This window comes from Sorex fumeus, unplaced genomic scaffold (genome assembly GCF_029834395.1).
Source record: "Sorex fumeus unplaced genomic scaffold, SorFum_2.1 ptg000240l, whole genome shotgun sequence".
NCBI classification, from domain to species: domain Eukaryota; kingdom Metazoa; phylum Chordata; class Mammalia; order Eulipotyphla; family Soricidae; genus Sorex; species Sorex fumeus.
Window position 1 is genome coordinate 4,080,265 of NW_026606297.1, and position 18,848 is coordinate 4,099,112.

The 18,848-nt window shown below is 39.3% G+C and overlaps 1 protein-coding gene across 3 annotated transcripts in view; it reads right to left on the reverse strand.

Moving 5' to 3' along the window:
• Positions 1-274: 274 nt before the first annotated feature.
• The window catches only part of CDH18 (cadherin 18), a 784,408-nt gene continuing 765,834 nt past the window's right edge, over positions 275-18,848 (reverse strand). For all 3 annotated transcript variants that reach the window (XM_056108952.1, XM_056108953.1, XM_056108951.1), the window contains exons 11-12: positions 8,916-9,167; positions 275-782 (exon numbers count right to left, since the gene is read on the reverse strand). In XM_056108952.1, the coding sequence (XP_055964927.1) occupies positions 292-782; positions 8,916-9,167 (743 nt within the window). In that variant the 3' untranslated portion in view covers positions 275-291. The remainder of the gene's footprint in view (positions 783-8,915; positions 9,168-18,848) is intronic.

Here is an 18,848-nt window from a genome sequence, read left to right on the forward strand (position 1 = left end):
ATATCCATGTGTGGCTTCATTCAGATATATCCTTAATCAAAGAGTAGCACAGACTTTTATTGAGCAACTGAAAATATACACCAGGGACAGGAGCCGATTCTTCTGCATTCCCTTTCTTCCAGCTCAAGAACCCAGTTTGGATCACGAAAAGGACACTTGTTTCGACAGGAGCCAGTGGACCGCTGGTACCCAAGTCTCCGTTTCCTCCCCCGCTTGGTCCTTGGTCAGTGTTGAGGTTTCTTCTCGTTCCCTTTTGGAAGCAAATCCAAAAGCGTGGGCACAAGGGACCCCCTAAGTTGTTCGTTCCGATTCTATTTCTCCATAGAGTTCGGCTAACTTTTTAAACTCGGGTCCCCAGTCTCCCAGGTAGTGGTAATCCTGGTCCGATTGGGTGGTGGCTGAGTCCAGGGAGCTGATGGACCCTGCTTCTGACCTCTGCCCCTCGTACGCATAAGTCTGGAGAGAGTCATAGGGGGGCACGCTGGGGTCCAGGTCGGCTTCTGCCAGTCTCTGCTTAATGAACTCCTGCACGTCTATACTCTCCAGGGTGGACAGTGTCTGGTGCCTGGGGGTGAGCTTCACCTCGGGTCTGATGTCCCTGCGGTACTTGAACTCCTCGGCTGCAGACGGGTTCCTCAAGGCAGTGATGTCAAAGGCCTCCGTGTCCGCCTCACCACCCCCTTCGTCGTCATAGGTCACCACATTCTCCCGCACATCCTCCTCGGAAATGATCAAGGGCTCCTTCTTGCCGCGTCTCAAGGTGATGAAGAGGACCACGATGGCTGCAGAAAAGAAATGGGAAGAGATTGAAGAGCCAGAAGAAGGCAAACCAAGGAAGGAGAGACTCAGAGATAAAGGGTCATCAATGTTCAGCCTATTGTCCTTGGTGGTCCCGAGGCTAACCTCTGCACTCTGGATAAAGCCAGAGTATTTTTTTTCCCTATTAATAATAATGTAAAGAAAAAGAATATCAATGCTACAAAATATCGAGAATTTCTGGTGTTTGGTAGCATGCTTTAATACCCTCAGTTGTCAGGCGAGGTGGTCAGAATTCTTGAATCTTGCTGCAGTTATGAAAACAGCCAATGTTTACTGTGAGGGAAAAGAAGGTGAGAGAGCAATATGGAACTGCAAAAATACTGGAGTGACACCCAAGAGGGAACTGACAGAGAAACCTAGGTATGCCGGCCCCTTGACTGAGACCTCCAACCCCGCTTGGACCGGGACTGGTCCTCCTCCCCCCAGCTCCCCAGTTTTCCAGTAGATTGGCAGTCATAACCACAAACTGACCCTGGCACCATGTAATCTCATCAATGGCCAAGATTCAGAGACTATAAACTAAAAGCTCCCAGAAAAGAGCACTGCAGAACTTCCTGGAGCATGGCTGCAAATGACCTCTTGTACTGTAGCCCACTTACATACTAAAAGTAGCACAAATCTGATTGGTTTTAACATGCTTGCTTGTATTCTCTTACATATGGGCTTGCATGGCTCCAGAATGAAATACAACAACCTTCACACACTTCCCTTTTATGGTGGTGGGAAGGTGGTTGGTGGTAAGATTGGTGTTCACCTGTAATGAACTACTGTGGACTACTTTTATGTAAAGTAAAGTAAAGTAAAGGCCCTCCCGTTGATCATCGATTTGCTCAAGCGGGCCCAGTAACGTCTCCATTGGAGACTTTGTTGTTACTGTGTTTGGCATATTGAATATGTCACGGGGAGCTTGCCAGGCTCTGCCGTGAGGGCGAGATACTCTCGGTAGCTTGCCGGGCTCTCCGAGAGGGGCGGACAAAATATATGTAAGAATTACAAAAAAAATTACTGGAGTGAGTGGTTCTGTCAACAGGTACTTAATCCTTTGAGCTAGATCCACTAAAGGTTGCTATTTCAAATTTTTGTAAGATAGGAGCAAGCAGTTCTTCCTTAAGGTCTTTCTTTTGATGGTATGTAGGAATTCAAAGCAGTGATACTTTACATGGATAATCCTTTTACCTTTGATCATTTAAAATAATGCTATGGAAAATTAATAATTGCATTTATCCATCACATTGCAAATGATATCTTCTAACGGGTAGCAACTTGTGTTGTAGAGGATTTTGTCACTTAATAAAATGTTTTACATACCTGCTGTATTTAATCATCACAATAGAACTCCTTAGTCTATTTTGAAAATGAGGAAAGTAATACTCAGAAAAATTGCATGAATGACTAGTACCTAAATCTAAGATCACTCAGAGCTTGGACACTGATTTTTGAATTTCCACCACAAATAATATTTCCGTAGATCCTTCATTATTTAAAAATTCTGCAACATGGAATGAATAAACACTTGGACATGTGACTAAGAGTAACCTGTATCAAGTAGAATCGAGGGATCTGAAATGAATTAGAGATCAAATTGATCTGATATGGTCATATAGATACAATCAAATTAATATATTCAAATAATTACTGTGTTATGGATTACTGCTTTCTCCTTACACATGGTTAAATCCTTTTCAAATCCCTAGAATCCTATATGGCCTCGTGAACAATTCCAGGAGAGAGCCCTCAGCACAAAGCCAGAATTAAGCTCTGAGTATCATCAAGTATATCCTCCCAAAATCAAACAGATTTTTTTTTGGCGGGGGGGGGGGGGAATATACTACGAAATAGCTAATAATCTTGTAAATTTCTGAGGTGGCAGAGTTTTTGCTTCCCTACTGTGAAAATGGCTGGAGCAATAGCACAGCAGGTAGGGCCTTGCACATGACCGACCTGGGTTCGATTCCTCTGTTCCTCTTGGAGAGCCCAACAAGCTACTGCGAGTATCCCTCCTGCACAGCAGAGCCTGGAAAGCTCCCTGTGGTGTATTGGATATGCCAAAAACAGTAACAAGTCTCACAATTGAGACTTTACTGATGGCCACTCCAGAAAATCGATGTAGCTGTCGGAAAGACAGTGCTACAGTGGTACTGGTGAAAATGAAACAGTCCAAGTCAGGACTGTAACTTTCAGTAGTTCTTGAAGTTACTGTGTTCTATCACATACTTTCACTTCTCTATTATATTCAATTCTTTGTTCAAGGGAAACCCACACATTATTTGCAAAGGATAGATGGCAAGCGTGTTCTTATCTGAAGCTTATTCAGTGATCTGAAGGCCAAGTGTGAGTAAACATTTCTCTGACAATTGCTTTGGTCCCATTGATGTGGGAAGGGAAAGAAATGTCAAGTTCTTGGGAGAAAAAGTGAAAGACTGCATGACTCTCTCTGACGTCATGGTCTGATTATATCATAAAGGTCCAAAGTAAATGTCCTTCTGTCCATTTCAAAACATAGAAGTCCTCACTGAAATTCACTCGACTCATGCCTTTTTTATTTACCATTTAAAGTGGCTTTCTAACAAAATAGGAGACTAATACCCAAGAATAGTCGAGATCAGTACCAGGAGGATCACTCCATGGCTTAGAGGCCAGCCGGACATTCTAGGGGAAAGGGCAGCTCAGATAGAGAAGGGAGCACCAAATGAAGGGTGTTTGGAGGATCCTCCCAGGAGGGGAGATGCATGTTGAAAGTAGACTATGGACTGAACATGATTGCCACTCAATGCCTCTTTTGCAGACCATAACACCCAAAAGGAGAGAGAGAGAGAGAGAGAGAGAGAGAGAGAGAGAGAGAGAGAGAGAGAGAGAGAGAGAGAAAAGGGTATGTCCTGCTACAGAGGCAGGGTGAGATGGGGGTGATGGGGGTCGGAGGGATACGGGGATCCATGGTGGTGGAGGGTGGGCACTGGTGGCGGGATGGGTATTTGATCATTGTATAATTGAAACCCAAGCGCAAAGATTTGTAAGTCTACAACTGTACTTCATGGTGTTTCACTAATAAAAAAAAAAGGAAAAAATATAAAGTGGCTTTCAAAGCACCATGTTCAGATAATTAATGTATACACATGGCATCTGACATTATTTTTTAAACAATAAATTGTATTTAACCTGGAATAAGAGACAAATAAGTCCCACAAAACATACAGGTGAGTCTAAGTTCCTTGTAGGTGGAATTTTCTTTCAAAGATCTAGAAATGGAAACAAGTTGAAACAGGTCACTAAGAATCCAATTACTTGCATTCAAACTTGGGCTCGATTTAAACAATAATAGCCAGTTATAGAAACAGCTTACCACTAATAGTTTTCACTACTAAAATATTAATGTTAAAACTGATTTCATGTTTATAACAAACCTCAGTTTGTTATATTAAACATCAGTTTTATAATAGTTTTACTGTTGCTATTAAACATTTTTTGTTTAATAATAATCGCTGTTGTTGATTTGTTTACTTTGGAACTGAAGCTGAGGTGTTCACAGTATCACTGGCTCTGTGCTAAGGAGTAGCTTCTGGTCATGACTGGGAAACCGTATGTGGTACTGGGGATTCAAACCAGATTAGAGGCAAGAACTGGAGAGGTAGTACAGTCAGCGAGGTGCTAGTCTTGCATGCTGCTGAACTGGGTTCAACCCCAGCATCCCAAAGGTCCCAAGTTTGCCGGGAATGATTCCTAAGTACAGAGTCAAGAGTAACTGCCAGGTGTGCCCCTCCTTCAAACAAATACAACACAAAGTGTGTGCATATAAGGCAAGTGCCTTAACACCTGTATTATCTCTCTACCCTGTTAATGATTCCCGTTGTTCATCGATTTGCTCGAGCGGGCTCAGTAACATCTCCATTGGTCCATTGGAGACGTTGTTGTTACTGTGTCTGGCATATCGAATATCTCACGGGGAGCTTGCCAGGCTCTGCCGTGCGGGCGAGATACTCTCGGTAGCTTGCAGGGCTCTCCGCGAGGGGCGGAGGAATCGAACTCGGGTCGGCCATGTCTGCTGCGTGCAAGGCAAATGCCCTACTGCTGTGATATTTTTCAAAAGAAAATGAGTTTACACATTAACCAAAAAGTATTAAAATAATAAATAAGTAAAACCTGAGACTGTTGCCTAGAGATCTCTAAATAACAATAATCACTTTTACAATGCCATGAACACTATGACTAACATGATGAATGATTATCATTTAAAACCGGCTTAAGAAATCATTTGACAACCTTTAGATGGAATTATAAAAACACATTTGATTTTCAATATACATTGAAAGTGTACACATATCAAATCCTACCTGCGTTCTACTAGTTCTGAGGGCTAGGATAAAATTTGGAAATGTTCTTTTATCAACCCCTAAGGGGGAAAAAACATTTTACGTAATAATTAAAGAGAGGCATAGTTTCGTGAATAATAAAGCATTACTGTGAATAATATATCTTAAAATGTATTTGCATTTTAATATTTTAATTGCTTTTAAGAATTTTATTTTAGCATCAAAAACTGATGTTACCGGAAACGAAATCCAAGGTTAGAATGCTTCTCCCCAATGATTTGTGTTTGAAGACTGTTCACCAGATATGGAGGTAGATTCAGATCACTGAGTTTTGTTTTTGTCTTTGTTCTGTTCTGCCTAGTTGTTGGGCCATACCTGGTGGCGCTCAGGAGTTACTCTGAGCTCCACACTAAGAAATTACTCCTGGCCATGATCAGGGGACCGTATGGGCCATGACAGATCCAACCTGGGTTAGGCATGTGCAAGGCAAACCACTACCTGCTGTACTACTGCTCCACTCCCTGAGTTAAAATCTTTCTGTACTAAGTTAAGAATCCTAGGGGATTGATGGTCACAGCCTGAATTTTCTGTTCAGGAGTTTCGATGTTTCTTTGTATTTGGTTTTAATTTTTAAAGACACAGAAGTAATACCTGACTATTGAAAGAAAATAGCAGCTGCAAGCAATCAATATATCAAGAAAAAAAACTCTTATAAATTCTGATCTCCTCAACTTCTGTCTCCGCTGGTGGTTTTATTAGGAACGTCTGCAGTGAAAAGTCCTTGTACTGCACATCAAACTTCCTTGCTAAAGGCATGTGCTATTCCTTGGGACTCAATTTCTTTAACTCCTGGCAAGTATTGTTAAAGGTTCTGTCCTCTTTGATACATTTCTTTTACCCATGACTTTTATCAACGTTTCTCACCATTTTCTTATTTTCCTCCTTCTCTGACTTTTCACCATCTTCTGCCAGATCTTACTTCCTGACTCATAGAGCATAATGGGCTGTCACAGCTTAGTTTTAGCCTCTGTCTCTGTCTCTGTCTCTGTCTCTGTCTCTCTCTCTGTTTCTATGTCTGTCTCTGTCTGTCTCTGTCTGTCTCTGTCTGTCTCTCTCTCTCTGTCTCTCTCTCTCTCTCTCTCTCTCTCTCTCTCTCTCTCTCTCTCTCTCCCCTGGGATTTCTTGTCTTAACTTCAACAAATGCCTTTCTTGTACCTTCCAGCACATGGAAGATGGAATGGGCATTTAACAAGAGGTCAAAAGTTGATACTATTTGAAATTAGCCATAAATCTTATGTAGCTCAGATGATTTTTTTAAAAATGCCTATTGTATTTACTTTCACTCTTAGAATGTTATTTTAAGAACGTCACAGTGCCATAAATGTATGGAATTATCAATATCAGTTTTCAAATACTGCTACTAACTATGCAGCTAAAATTTTCGTAAATCGTTTCACATGAGGATTGGAATCTTCATGTTTCATTCATTCATTTAAAATATCTGATATTATCCATTTTCTTTATCTCTGCAATAATAATCTAAACAATGGTAAATCTGGGTAAGGAGACTGTAGTAATTTCCTGATCTATTTTCCTGCATATTCTCCTGCTAGTATGATCCTTCTTTATTTCTTTCAATCTCCTTTTTCTTTTTCAACTGCAAGCCTTGTTGAGGCTCTGATTGCTGTAAAACCTGTTAATACCCTGAAGCAAAGCCACCTTCTCTAGTCCCTAACTGTCTCAAACTCTGCCTCAAGGCAATTTTTAGTTTTCAGCTTCATTCCGTCTTGCTCTCTATTTACTCTTTTGTACAGATAATTTCTCTTTTGCCTTGGAAATAAAATGAAACTATTCTCATAAGAACATCTGTCTCACCATTTGTGCATGATGCTGAGAAAAGAACAAAAGAAAAGGTGGTGAAGAGAAAGGCAGAAGTCCCAGGATGAACACACTGAAAAAAAGAAAAAATCTACCCGCTTTGAACTATGAAGCAGAAAGAATCTTTACATTTTCTTTCTTTTTAAAAAAAATGAGATTTCTCTCTTGTTTTAAATAACAATACGGAAAAATAAAGTGCATGGTATCATCAACTTGACTACAAAGGTGATAATAAATTTAGAGAAAGTATTAAAATACAATATTTAATTTTATGGAAATGTAAAACAAATGGAAAAAATAATTTTACACCCAATATATGTATTATATCTCTAGGGAAATTATTTCCATGAAATTCTTATTCCTCTGGAATATAGAGCATTAAAATAAGAACATATACAGTACTGAACTATGCCTAGCCCTTGACATTGGAATACAGAACCAATTACCCAACACTGGGGATGGGTAGAAATGGCAGGAGAGAAGGAAAACCATGAGAGAGAGAGAGAGAGAGAGAGAGAGAGAGAGAGAGAGAGAGAGGACATTGGACAAGGATCATGCTCACTTTAGTGATTAGGCATGCAGTGATGGGATATAGAAATTTTGAGTATGAATCCCATGGATTTTACACTGTTGTAACTTCCTAATATGTAAGTTAATGTTTTTAATCAATTAATAGCAACAATTGATATTTTAGACTAATAGACACTTCCAGATACAAATCTGCTTTAATTTGGCATAAGATTTATTTTAAATGAAACTAACTGTATAATTTGAATTAAGCCATCCAGTTCTTTCCCTATGGCACAGACTTCTTCACATCAATTCTTTCCACAAGATGCTGTTTTTAAAAAAGATCAATTTAATAGTCTGTCTTTCAATGGTTAGTTCAACTCTTTCATCACACTCAACTGGCTGAGATCCAGTCTGCTTTTAGGAAAGTTAACTCAAAGGAGATTGACCTTCTTTCTTTGCCTTTCTTGGCTCTGCACATTCCTCCTCCAGACTCCAATCCTCTCTCTCTCTCCTCTCTCTCTCTCTCCTCTCTCTCTTTTTGTCTCTGTCTATCTCTATCTCTCTCTATCTCTCTGGTTCTCTCTATTTCTGTATCTCTCTGTCTCTGTGTCTCTCTGTCTTTATCTGTCTCTCTCTCTCTCTCTCTCTAATACCATCAACTTCACTCCAAAGGTGATAAAAACAATCAGAGAAAGTATTCAAATATTTTCTTAAATGCAGTTTCCTTTAAAGGAATTTGTTTCTTAAATATAGCAAGAATTTATTTCTTAAACATAGCAAAAGTGGTAGGGTATTTGCCTTGCATGCAGCCTACTGGTCTACCCGGGTTCCATTCCTCCGCCCCTCTCAGAGAGCCTGGCAAGCTACCCAGAGTATCTCACCTGCACGGCAAAGCCTGGAAAGTTACCCGTGATGTATTCGATATGCCAAACACAGTAAGAATAAGTCTCATGATGGTGATGTTACCGTGCCCCCTTGAACAAATCGATGAACAATGGGAGGACAGTGACATTGACAGTGTTGAAATGCAAGACAAATGGGAAAAGAAAATGATTTTTCTCCCCATTAATGTTCAGCGGTAGGGTGTTTGCTTTGCACGCAGCCAACATGACCGACCCGATTTTGATTCCTCCGCCCCTCTCGGAGAACCCGGCAAGCCACCGAGAGTATCTCGCCCGCACGGCAGAGCGTGGCAAGCTCCCCGTGACTATTCGATATGCCAAACACAGTAACAACAAAGTCTCCAATGGAGATGTTACTGGGCCCACTCGAGCAAATCGATGATCAACGGGAGGGCCTTTACCTTTACCTTTACCTTAATGTTCCTATCTCTAAGACAAATGCATTCCATGAAATTCTCCTTCGCGGATGGCATTCCCCATTGCACAACTGACTTACCTAGGAGAATGACCACACACAGTAGGATGGCAATCAAGGCTCCCGTGCTCAAGCCCGCTGAGGACAGGAAGGCTTCCGCATGGCAGGTCCGCACGCGCCCGTCCCTCTCGCAGGCGCAGACCCTGATGGTGAGGGTGCTGCTGCTGCTGAGACAGGGGATGCCACCGTCAGAGATGAGAATGGGCAGATAATACACATCCTGAACACTTCGACTAAATCTCCTCCGCCTGGTCACAATGCTGGCTGTGTTATCTATGACAGACACAAGCAAAACAAAATGGACTTAGTCAAGCCGTTATCAAAAACGCCCGTTTCCTTTTCATGGATAAAAAAGGGTCCGGGGGCAGAGCGAGAGGAACCGTGACTTTTTTTGTTTTCAAGAGAAAAATGTGTGAAATGGAGAAGGGGACAGAATTATTAGGCAGTCACTCATAGCAGTCCTTCAGTGGATAATCTGTGAGAAAAGTTTCAAGTGAAAGCTGAAGAAACAACGGGTTGGCAGGGAAGAAGCAATAAACATCTTGGACATGGACATCAGCAACAAAATATACCAAGGGGTACAAGTGGCTTAAAGTCAGTAAATGCTCAACGTGGTTGAGCAAACGCTTCTTACTCTCAACCCGCTGACTGTAAGTGAAAGCAGCAAACATTTACTTATTTATTTTTAACAAGCCTTTCACATCATGTTAACGTATAGAATAGTTTTACGAACACTTGTCTAGAAAACATTTATGAAAACTCCAGGACAGTTGAAGAACTTGAAAACTCTGGTTAAAAGGAGCATGCCTTTTTAATAATAATTAAAAGAGTTCAATGTATTTTTCTGTCTGTTATGCTTTCTACGCTAGCATATGCCAATATATTTTGATCAATTGCACAGACTCAGGAGAGGGGTATGGAATTGCTTAATTATTAGAAGTAACAATTTTAAATTAAAAATGTAGAAGTAAAATTTTTAAGTAACTTCTTAGAAAAAAATTTAGTATATATATATACACACATATATATATAAATATATAAATGTAACAAAATTATACAATAATAAATGGATCAGATGGTCAATGCCAGAATAAAGGGCTAGAAAGTTACTAGCTATAATATACTATCATTCACTCCAGGTGTCTTCTCAAAACTGAGTAACATTGTACCATTTCACTTCCAGTTGGTATTGATGTCCTCAGGGCACATACATTATGATTAGTTCAGCATAGTCTTCAATCCAGATTGTTTGTGATATGCTTGGAAGTGCTGTTCAGATTCTTTCACGGAGTGACTTTTTCCTTAGAAATATATCCCTGTCTTCCCAAGGTAACAACCCTTCTGAACTAGAATTGTTGTCAAGTTATAAAGATCCAGACATTGTCGGCACATTCAATGTGGAAGAACAAGTTTAGTGCCAGAGCTTTCCCTTGGAGCCTGCCAAGGAGCCAATAACATCATGGAGAGGTTGGTTCTCTCGCTCTTTCCAACTCTTCTTTTTTTACTGTAGTACATAGAAAAGGCCCCTGAGATAGACTCTCAGAAGCACCTTGCCTTCTAAATTCCAACTTAGGGACTGCTTCCCAGACAATCTATCCACCATCTATGACTTACATCATCTTTATCAGAAAATTTAGCCACTTTGATGGAGAGACTTTTTTTCTCATATCGACTTGCCTTCTTCTGAAAGCTGAATTTCTGTTATTTCGTGTTTGTAGGATAACAATTGATTTATCCTTTCTTTAACCACTTCTATGCTCTCCACCCCAACCAGTTAATTAGCTTTTCCCCTAGTCAGAATCTGTTAATTTGTAAGGTCAGATCCTTCAGGGACACTGAACGTGTATTGTAAGATAATATTGCCTTTCTCCTCTCCTTATGTCTTTTGAATAGTTTTGAGGTAGGCATGTAGCTACGGAAAGGCCCTTGGCAATGAAACTTGGATTAACAAAGTTTCATGGAAGAAGAATTCTAGGACTAATCCACCTTGTGGATACAGAAAACAAAGAACTGATAAGACCATCCTGAGAATATAGGCCCCCTCCCCATGAAGTTCCTCTTTTCTAAAATCCTCGGACCTCCCTTTGAATCCGATTAACTTCAGTGACCCAGCCCAAGGAGATTCCAGAACATTCCAAATCAGAAACGGCCTCAAAGGATCCATAAAAGCCAACCCAAGAGCCCATTTGGGGCTCTCTCCACCCTTGGAGAAGCCCAAGTTCTCTCTGAGCGTGTTACTCTGTCTCTCTTACTCTCCATTTCCCCACTTATCTGCTTATCCCTTTCTCTTTTTCTCCCAAAAACCTCTAAATAAAATTTGTTATTTCACTGCTCGCCTACTCCTGAAATTCTTTTCTGCGAGCGAGACAAGAACCCTAGAAACCCTGGGTAAGTCCTGGGAGTGACCTCTCCTTTCCTGCAAAGAGCAAATCCTCACCCCAACCTAAGTCCGTGGCTCCCGGAGCAATCGGGTGGCGGGTATCAATTCCCATGCTGAGAAGACCAAGCGGACTTCAGGTGTGGCCTGATGGCCACCTTGTCGGGCTGGCAAGGCTCGGGCCCATGCTGAGCAGGGGCTCACTGCAGACTTTACCGGTCCTAGTCTTCCCAGGGACTTCTGGCTGGTAGAGGCGGAGTGAGAGAGGGTGACCGTCTTTCTTTCCTCTGACTTGAGTGAGCCACCCATGGGGTCCACCAACATCAATTTAATGCAATGTTCTTTTTGGATAGATACAGGAAGACAGTTAATATTATGCTTTGTAACTTAGGATTTAATTGGCTTGAATGTTACTCACTCCTGGGCATCTGCTTTCTGGACTTAAGCCTCAGTTCCCCTTAATTCCTAGCACCCTAAAGCAGGGTCCCGACAAGGGGCTGAATGGACTCAGGGCAAGCTGTGAGCTACCCTGGCATCGAAATTGGCCAGGCTAAAGTGCCACGATTATTAACTGTAAATTAAGAGCTTGATCATAGACAAATGCTGTCATGAGCCAAAAATAACAATGAGACTAGGATCCTGCTAGGGATAGAAAAGATTATCTGGCCTGAGCACTGTAGTCTGAGGTGGCCCTAGGGGAGCAATTCTATAAGCTTAAAGTGTTTCTTACTGTGTCCATACAAAATGATTTATATATGTTTGTTGGATAAGGAGAGGAGAAACATACCCAGGGGATTCTGTTCTAGGGTGGGTCGTTCTCCTAAATGAGAATCTGTTCTAGAGGTGGCTTACCCCAAGGGAAAGAACACTACCCCTATTGATTGTGACCACACCTATGTGTAACCGTTACCCCAACCTGTTGGGGCTGGGCTGAGCTGTCAGGGTGAGCCCATGTAGACTGCACCCCACAAAGGGCAGGAACATAGGGACCCATGAAAATGGGCAAGATTTCTCCTGTGTCCTGACTAGTTTGGATGAGGCTGAACATTATCCCCTTCAAACTGCCTTCAGTAAATAATTTCAGTACATTGTAAGGGGCAGTTTTCCTTTTCTCACAGAAACCTGGCTGGTCTTTGACATGCATCTCAGGTGCTAGCCAGGCCAGATCTATGGGATATAGATTCCAGGCTCTAGCCAAACTGGTCTTTGGGATGCAAATTTCAGATACTTGTCTTTGGGAAGTAGATTCCAAGTTCCAGCTGACTAGTCTTTGGCATGCAAATCCAAGTGCTTCTAGCCCAAGGAAGATTTCACTTTTGGTTTTGTATCTTCTTTCAGGAGGCCAAAATTACTGGCCTGCAGATGCAAAGAAACAATGCATGTTTTGCTGCCTCAATGTTCTTTCTGTTAACTCCTTTTGATGATATCACTGAATTGTGCCCTTTAGAGGTACCATGATCAGTAAAAGGAGATTTCAAGGCTCTCTACTGGGGTCACAGGTCTGAGAGAACATGGGCCCTCCATGACAAATTTCTTTTGTGCCTCTGACTGAAGGAACGTTCACTCAACACCAATCCCTCATGCTCGGGGGTATAATGAGATTGTAAGAGTGGGCTGGGGGAGGCAGAGGAGAGACAGGAGTGAATGGAGAGAGGGTTGGAATAAACTGCAACTAAGACCAACCAGCCTGGCCCTTATTTCCTTTCTTGGCCTGCCCATCGCCATCAACCACACTAGAGTGGGGAAAATGGCCTGAAACTACCGAATGCGGGCGGCAGGAGAGATAGACCACTGCTGTCTTTTTGTGCTCGCACAATATTTACTAAGCACAAATTTATCACAGCATACATCATGACATTCTAAATTTAGTACCTTAAAATTATTGTGCATTGCCAAGTCAATGCAATAGGAAGGTGTTGACTTTCAAGAATATTCAGTGAGATGTACATAACATATAAATTAAAAATTTATATAAGTTACATATTGATAACTATGCATATAATATGCACATCTACATACATCTATCCAGACACACATATATACATATATACACATATATTGTGATTTGTCCAAGGTTTGCTATAGAGCATAAGCAAGTAATAAGACTTAAAATATACTTTCATAAACTTTGGTACCTCTACACAATGGAGTACTATGTAGCTGTTAGAAAGGATGAAGTCATAAAATTTACATGCAAGTGATACTACGTAGAAAGTATCATGCTTAGCAAAATGAGTCAGAAAGAGAGGGACAGACATAAAAAGATTGTATTCATCTGGGGAACATAAAGTAACAAAATAGGAGACGAGACGAACACCCAAGAATAGCCAAGATAAGTACCAGGAGGTTTACTCCATGGCTTGTAGGCCAGCCTCACAGTCTAGGGGTAAAGGCAGCTCAGATAGAGAAGGGAACACCAAATAAAGAGTGTTGGGAAGATCCGCCCAGGATGGAGATGCATGCTGAAAGTAGACTATAGACCGAATATGGTTGCCACTCAATTCCTCTTTTGCAAACCACAGCAACCAAGAGGAGAGAGAGACAAAAGGGGGTGCCCTGCCACAGAGACAGGGTGGGATGGGGGGATAGGGGGTTGGAGGGATACTGGGATCATTGTTTGTGGAGAATAGGCACTGGTGGAGGGATTGGTATTCGATCATTGTATAACTGAAACCCAAGCACAAAAATTTGTAAGTCTACAACTGTATCTCTTGGTGTTTCACTAATAAAAATTAAATATATATTGATATGCCAAACACAGTAACAACGAGTCTATAAAAATGGAGACGTTACTGGGCCCGGTGGAGAAAATCGATGAACAACGGGAGGACAGTGACAGTGACATATATATTTTCATAGCAGAAGATAATTTTTGTAAATGCATTCAATTTCAGGGGTGTGCATAGTATGTGCCCATGTTCTGTTTGTACCTTGGCACTATATGGTACTTTGAACATAACTGAATACAGCTTTCGAAGCTTAAGGTACTACTTGGGACAAACCAACTCCCAAAAACAGGTTAAGAATAGAGAAAGAAAAGAGAGAAATTTCCTCCTGTATGTGGTAGAATGCTAATAAGAATTTGATTCTTGAATATAAGAATATGCACCTGTTAAATAATGTTGCATGAAGACTTTTTTAGACTTGTTTGTACATTCAATTTCTTGAGCTAAGGAAAATAAATAGACTGAGTACTAATAGGAAAACATATAGAAGAGATTCTCATTGCCAGAGATCTATAGAAGAGGTGTAGAGCGTAGACTGATCTCAGCCACGCTGAATAATAAATGAGTAGAGTGGCATGATAACATGGCAGATATAAGCAATTCTCTTTTATGACTGACCTTTGAATTATAAGAATATTTAAGGAGACTCTTTGGGAAAGCACATACAGTGGTGCTCAGGGTTTACTTCTGCCTCTCTGCTCTGGGATCACTCATGGAGCTGGTTGGGCAACCACATGTGATGTCAGGGTTGCGCACAGGTGCCTTGGACCCTGTCCTCCCTCTCCAGCTCCGACCAACATTCTTATATTCTCAATTTTATAGCAAGTCATTTTATATAAATGTTGACAATGTAGTGATGGAATTCGGGGGTGGGGCAGTTGTGCATCTAACTTTAAAAAAAATTCTTTTTTTTTTTTCCCAGATGAAGGTTTTGCTTTTGAAAAGGAATGAGGCTTCAGGAAACAAGGAATTTTCTACTTAAAATGACTTAGCAACTTGACAAAATGTATTGTGTACCTCACTGGAATGATAAAAATCAAATGTACTTCACAGAGGCTTAATGCACTTGAACTGGAAAACTCTGAACTATAATGAAATTGTAGTGTTATGTATGAGAATAATATCTACAACTAAAAACGTACATATGCACATATGTATGCATTCATCTATACCCATATTTATAATTATCTATATGAATTGAGTGATGAGGCAATAGAGAGGCGAAATAAGGTAAATCATATCAGATGTATTTCAACAGAGAAAAGAAATTTTAACGTATCTTTTTATTAAGAAAATGTTACTAGAATTCTGGGAATGCCTTTGGATCTACCACTGTAAATGATATACTCTAATTTGATGGTTGGTATTCTGATGGCTTCAACTGGGTTACTGAGAAATTAGAAAATATGACAGATAAAGAAATGTCAAGAGAAATGTATAAAAATCTTACTTGTTGCAGAAAGATTTATGTAACTGAAATATCTCGAAAATATCTTGAAAAACTGTCTTTCTATCTTCAATATATTCCAGGTTTCCTAGCCACTGTTTCTTCTATGTAAAGTAAAAATAACTCTGAGTGCATTTACTTTCAAAATAAATGCATTATGTATTTGTTTTATATATATATATATCATATTTTTGCTCCTGAAAACACAGCAGGAATCAGAAAAATTGATATGCGGATGCCATGAATCAGGTCAAAACTAAAAAATCCTATTCACTATAAAAGAAATAAAATGTGAAGTCCTTTGAAGAGCAATAATAAACAGTAAAAACTTGGTAAATATAAGGGTTCCAGAAATTTTATAGCTAATTTTGTTGTGATGTTAAAGAATATTTATAGTAAATATATTTTTGGATAGATAGGTACAGTTTTAACCTCTATATTTCTACAGAAACGAAAGATAACAACTTATGTTTTTTATCATACAAGTTGCAGATTATACTGGAATGCAGTTGCAAGTTTTATGGAATAGTAGTATGTATCCTATCTTTTCTTTAACATTTTGAAAAATCTTGAACCAGTCAAATCTCTGTTTATTTTTCACAAGCTCTAATAGCTTAAGTTAAAATAAGGGGTGCTTTTAAAATAGTCGCTGGAGTAAAAGTGAATTCCACATTAAAATCTAAAACTATCTGCTATTTCAGAAAGTATTACAACTAGATGGCCCTCAATAATATTAAATTATCAAACAGACATATACTTCCTGCCATTTTAATGGGTTTTTTTTTGTTTGAAAATGTAGACATAAAGACATACTTTAGTTCAAGCTGAGTCTAGAAGAGTATTAACATTTACAGGCCATTAACATGTTTCCAGCTCTATTTGACAGTAGAAATATTTGACATTTTCAGCTGAAGCTCTCTAATTAAAATAGGCCCCCGGTACCCACCCATCCCCACTCCCTTTAGTATGTTTGACAAGAAAGTTAGAAAATACAACCTAAGTTTTATCAGACAGATAAATATGTGAGGTTTTAAATTGTTTTCATAGTTCTTGGGCTTCCAGCAATAATAAGATGCAGTTGTAATTTTACTATTATCACAGGCCAGATCATGAAATAATGTTCTTTTATTTTCCTGTAAAACTTCTTTCACATAATAGGTGCTTGATAAAAAATGATTTGAACTACACTCTAAGAGGAACTTGTCTTCTGCTATAGTTTCCTCATTATGTTGACATGTACTAAGAAATTAAAACTAAATTGATGTAATATATCTTATAATGCCTCAGTGCCAGTCTCCTAATGCTTTTAACTGAAGGTTCATTTGTTATCACATGTTTTCTCTTATTTCCCCTGCCCCTGCTCTTTATTCCAGAATTTTCATAATATCGATACACTGGATACAGGTTCCAGAATCTGAAATGCTTATTTACAAATGTTGTAAAATCTTCTTGATCTCACTTGTGTTTCTGCCAGACCACAAGTGTATGACCTAACGTGTCATTCTGTGTTATTTGCACCCTGGAATGTCATCCATTTGGCCATCTGTTGTATTTTTTCCAGATAATATTAAAATTCCCAGATACGTAGATTTTTTCACTTTCTAAGGTTTCTGCTTTTACAATTGTCAATAATTCTAGGAAATAGTTGCAGGAGTCTTAGTTGACTCTACCAAGAGACAAACCAACTTTGACTCAGAAAGATTAGCAATGAAAAGTTATTTCCATGCTCTATCAGACTCACATAAAAGCTACTTTGAAGAGATTTTTTCCCAGCATTTATTTTGGATTTTGTTCTATTAAGTACAATATGCAAATATCTTTTTTCCAAAAGGAGACTATTTTCTTCTATTAATGCATTAAAACCTAATTTAAAATTGTTTGAGTAACTTTACCATTAATTTTGCATGTCAGTATGTACAAAACTGTATATTGGATACATACATAATAATGCATACATATATAAATGTGTCAAGTCTATCAGAAAATATTCTCATAAATTGTATGTTAATTTTCATAAAAAATTCAGGTGGAAGGAGTGCTAAATAATAACTTTTCAAAAATGTCAATCTAAATTCAAAAAGTCATAAAAATAAGTTAATATTTGTAGAAATTGACGCAAACCAGAAATTTATAAAAATAATGAAAAGAAACATTAATTCCAAGAGAATATTTTTATCCATTATTTATTCATTGGATGTTGGGTATTAATGGATATTTTATCTTTTCTTTATTATAACCAACACAATTGTCTTTAACAGGGAAAGGATTTTGAAGAAATCATATGGAGTCAATTTATCAATACATTTACTATTTCACTATTTTAGTGACTAAATCAATTGTAAAGATAGATCCTCAAAACTTTAGAAAGTGAACACTGGATATTAATTTTTAAGTGATTATAGTTTTCCTTCCTCCATGAAGGCAGAAAGAGGAAGAGGCCATTTCTGATATCGCATGTGGTTTTCCTTGAATATGGAATGAAGACAGTAGACCATAAAACATATTTTCAAGAAGTGATAGTCAAACAAAATGATTAGAGCTGATTAAAACTTGTATTATAGAGTTGGAGAGATAATACGAAGGTAGAGCATTTGCCTTGCATGCAGCCAACCAGTATTTAATCCCCAGCACCCCATGTGGGTCCCCTGGGCACTGCCGAGAGTAATCCCAGAGTGCAGAGCCAGAAATAAATTGGGCACCAATGGTGTGTGACCCATTCCTACTTTGACAAACTGGCAGGCTACCGAATGTAGCCTGCCCACACGGCAGAGTCTGGCAAACTCCCCGTGGCGCACCCAATATGCCAAATACCAGTAACAATGATGGGTCTCATTCTCCTAAAAGAGCCTTGAATATAACCTCAGGGCCAGGATGAAAGAGACATTACTGGGGCCTGCTCGAGGTAATCGACGAATAACAGGATGATCTGTGATCTGTGATCTGTGGTGTGTGACCCAACAATAGCAAGCTGTAGTATCATTTGCTTTTCTCAGTTCATTTATTTATTGCTTGTTTCATGAATATGAAACTGACCTTTTGTCAATGACACGGAAAAGGTACAGGTAGGCTAAATCATTAGGAAAAACATATGTGCATATAAAATCAACAGAGAATAGCCTAGGAGAGCACTCAAGAATTTATTATATATATTTCCATATATGTACATATTACATATATATTTCCATATATTTCCATATATATTTTTAATTTTTTTGTCTAGGACAAAAGACACAATAAGTCACTATGATTACAAGCCACACTGTCATTTTAACACCAAAACTACATCCAGCCTGTCTCTCTCTTTTCACCCTAGTCAATGCCTGAGTCTGTCTGTACCTTTTTAGCAGCAGAGATCAAAATCTGTTACAGTCAGTAGGTGAGAATGGGATTTGACTGGAAGAAAA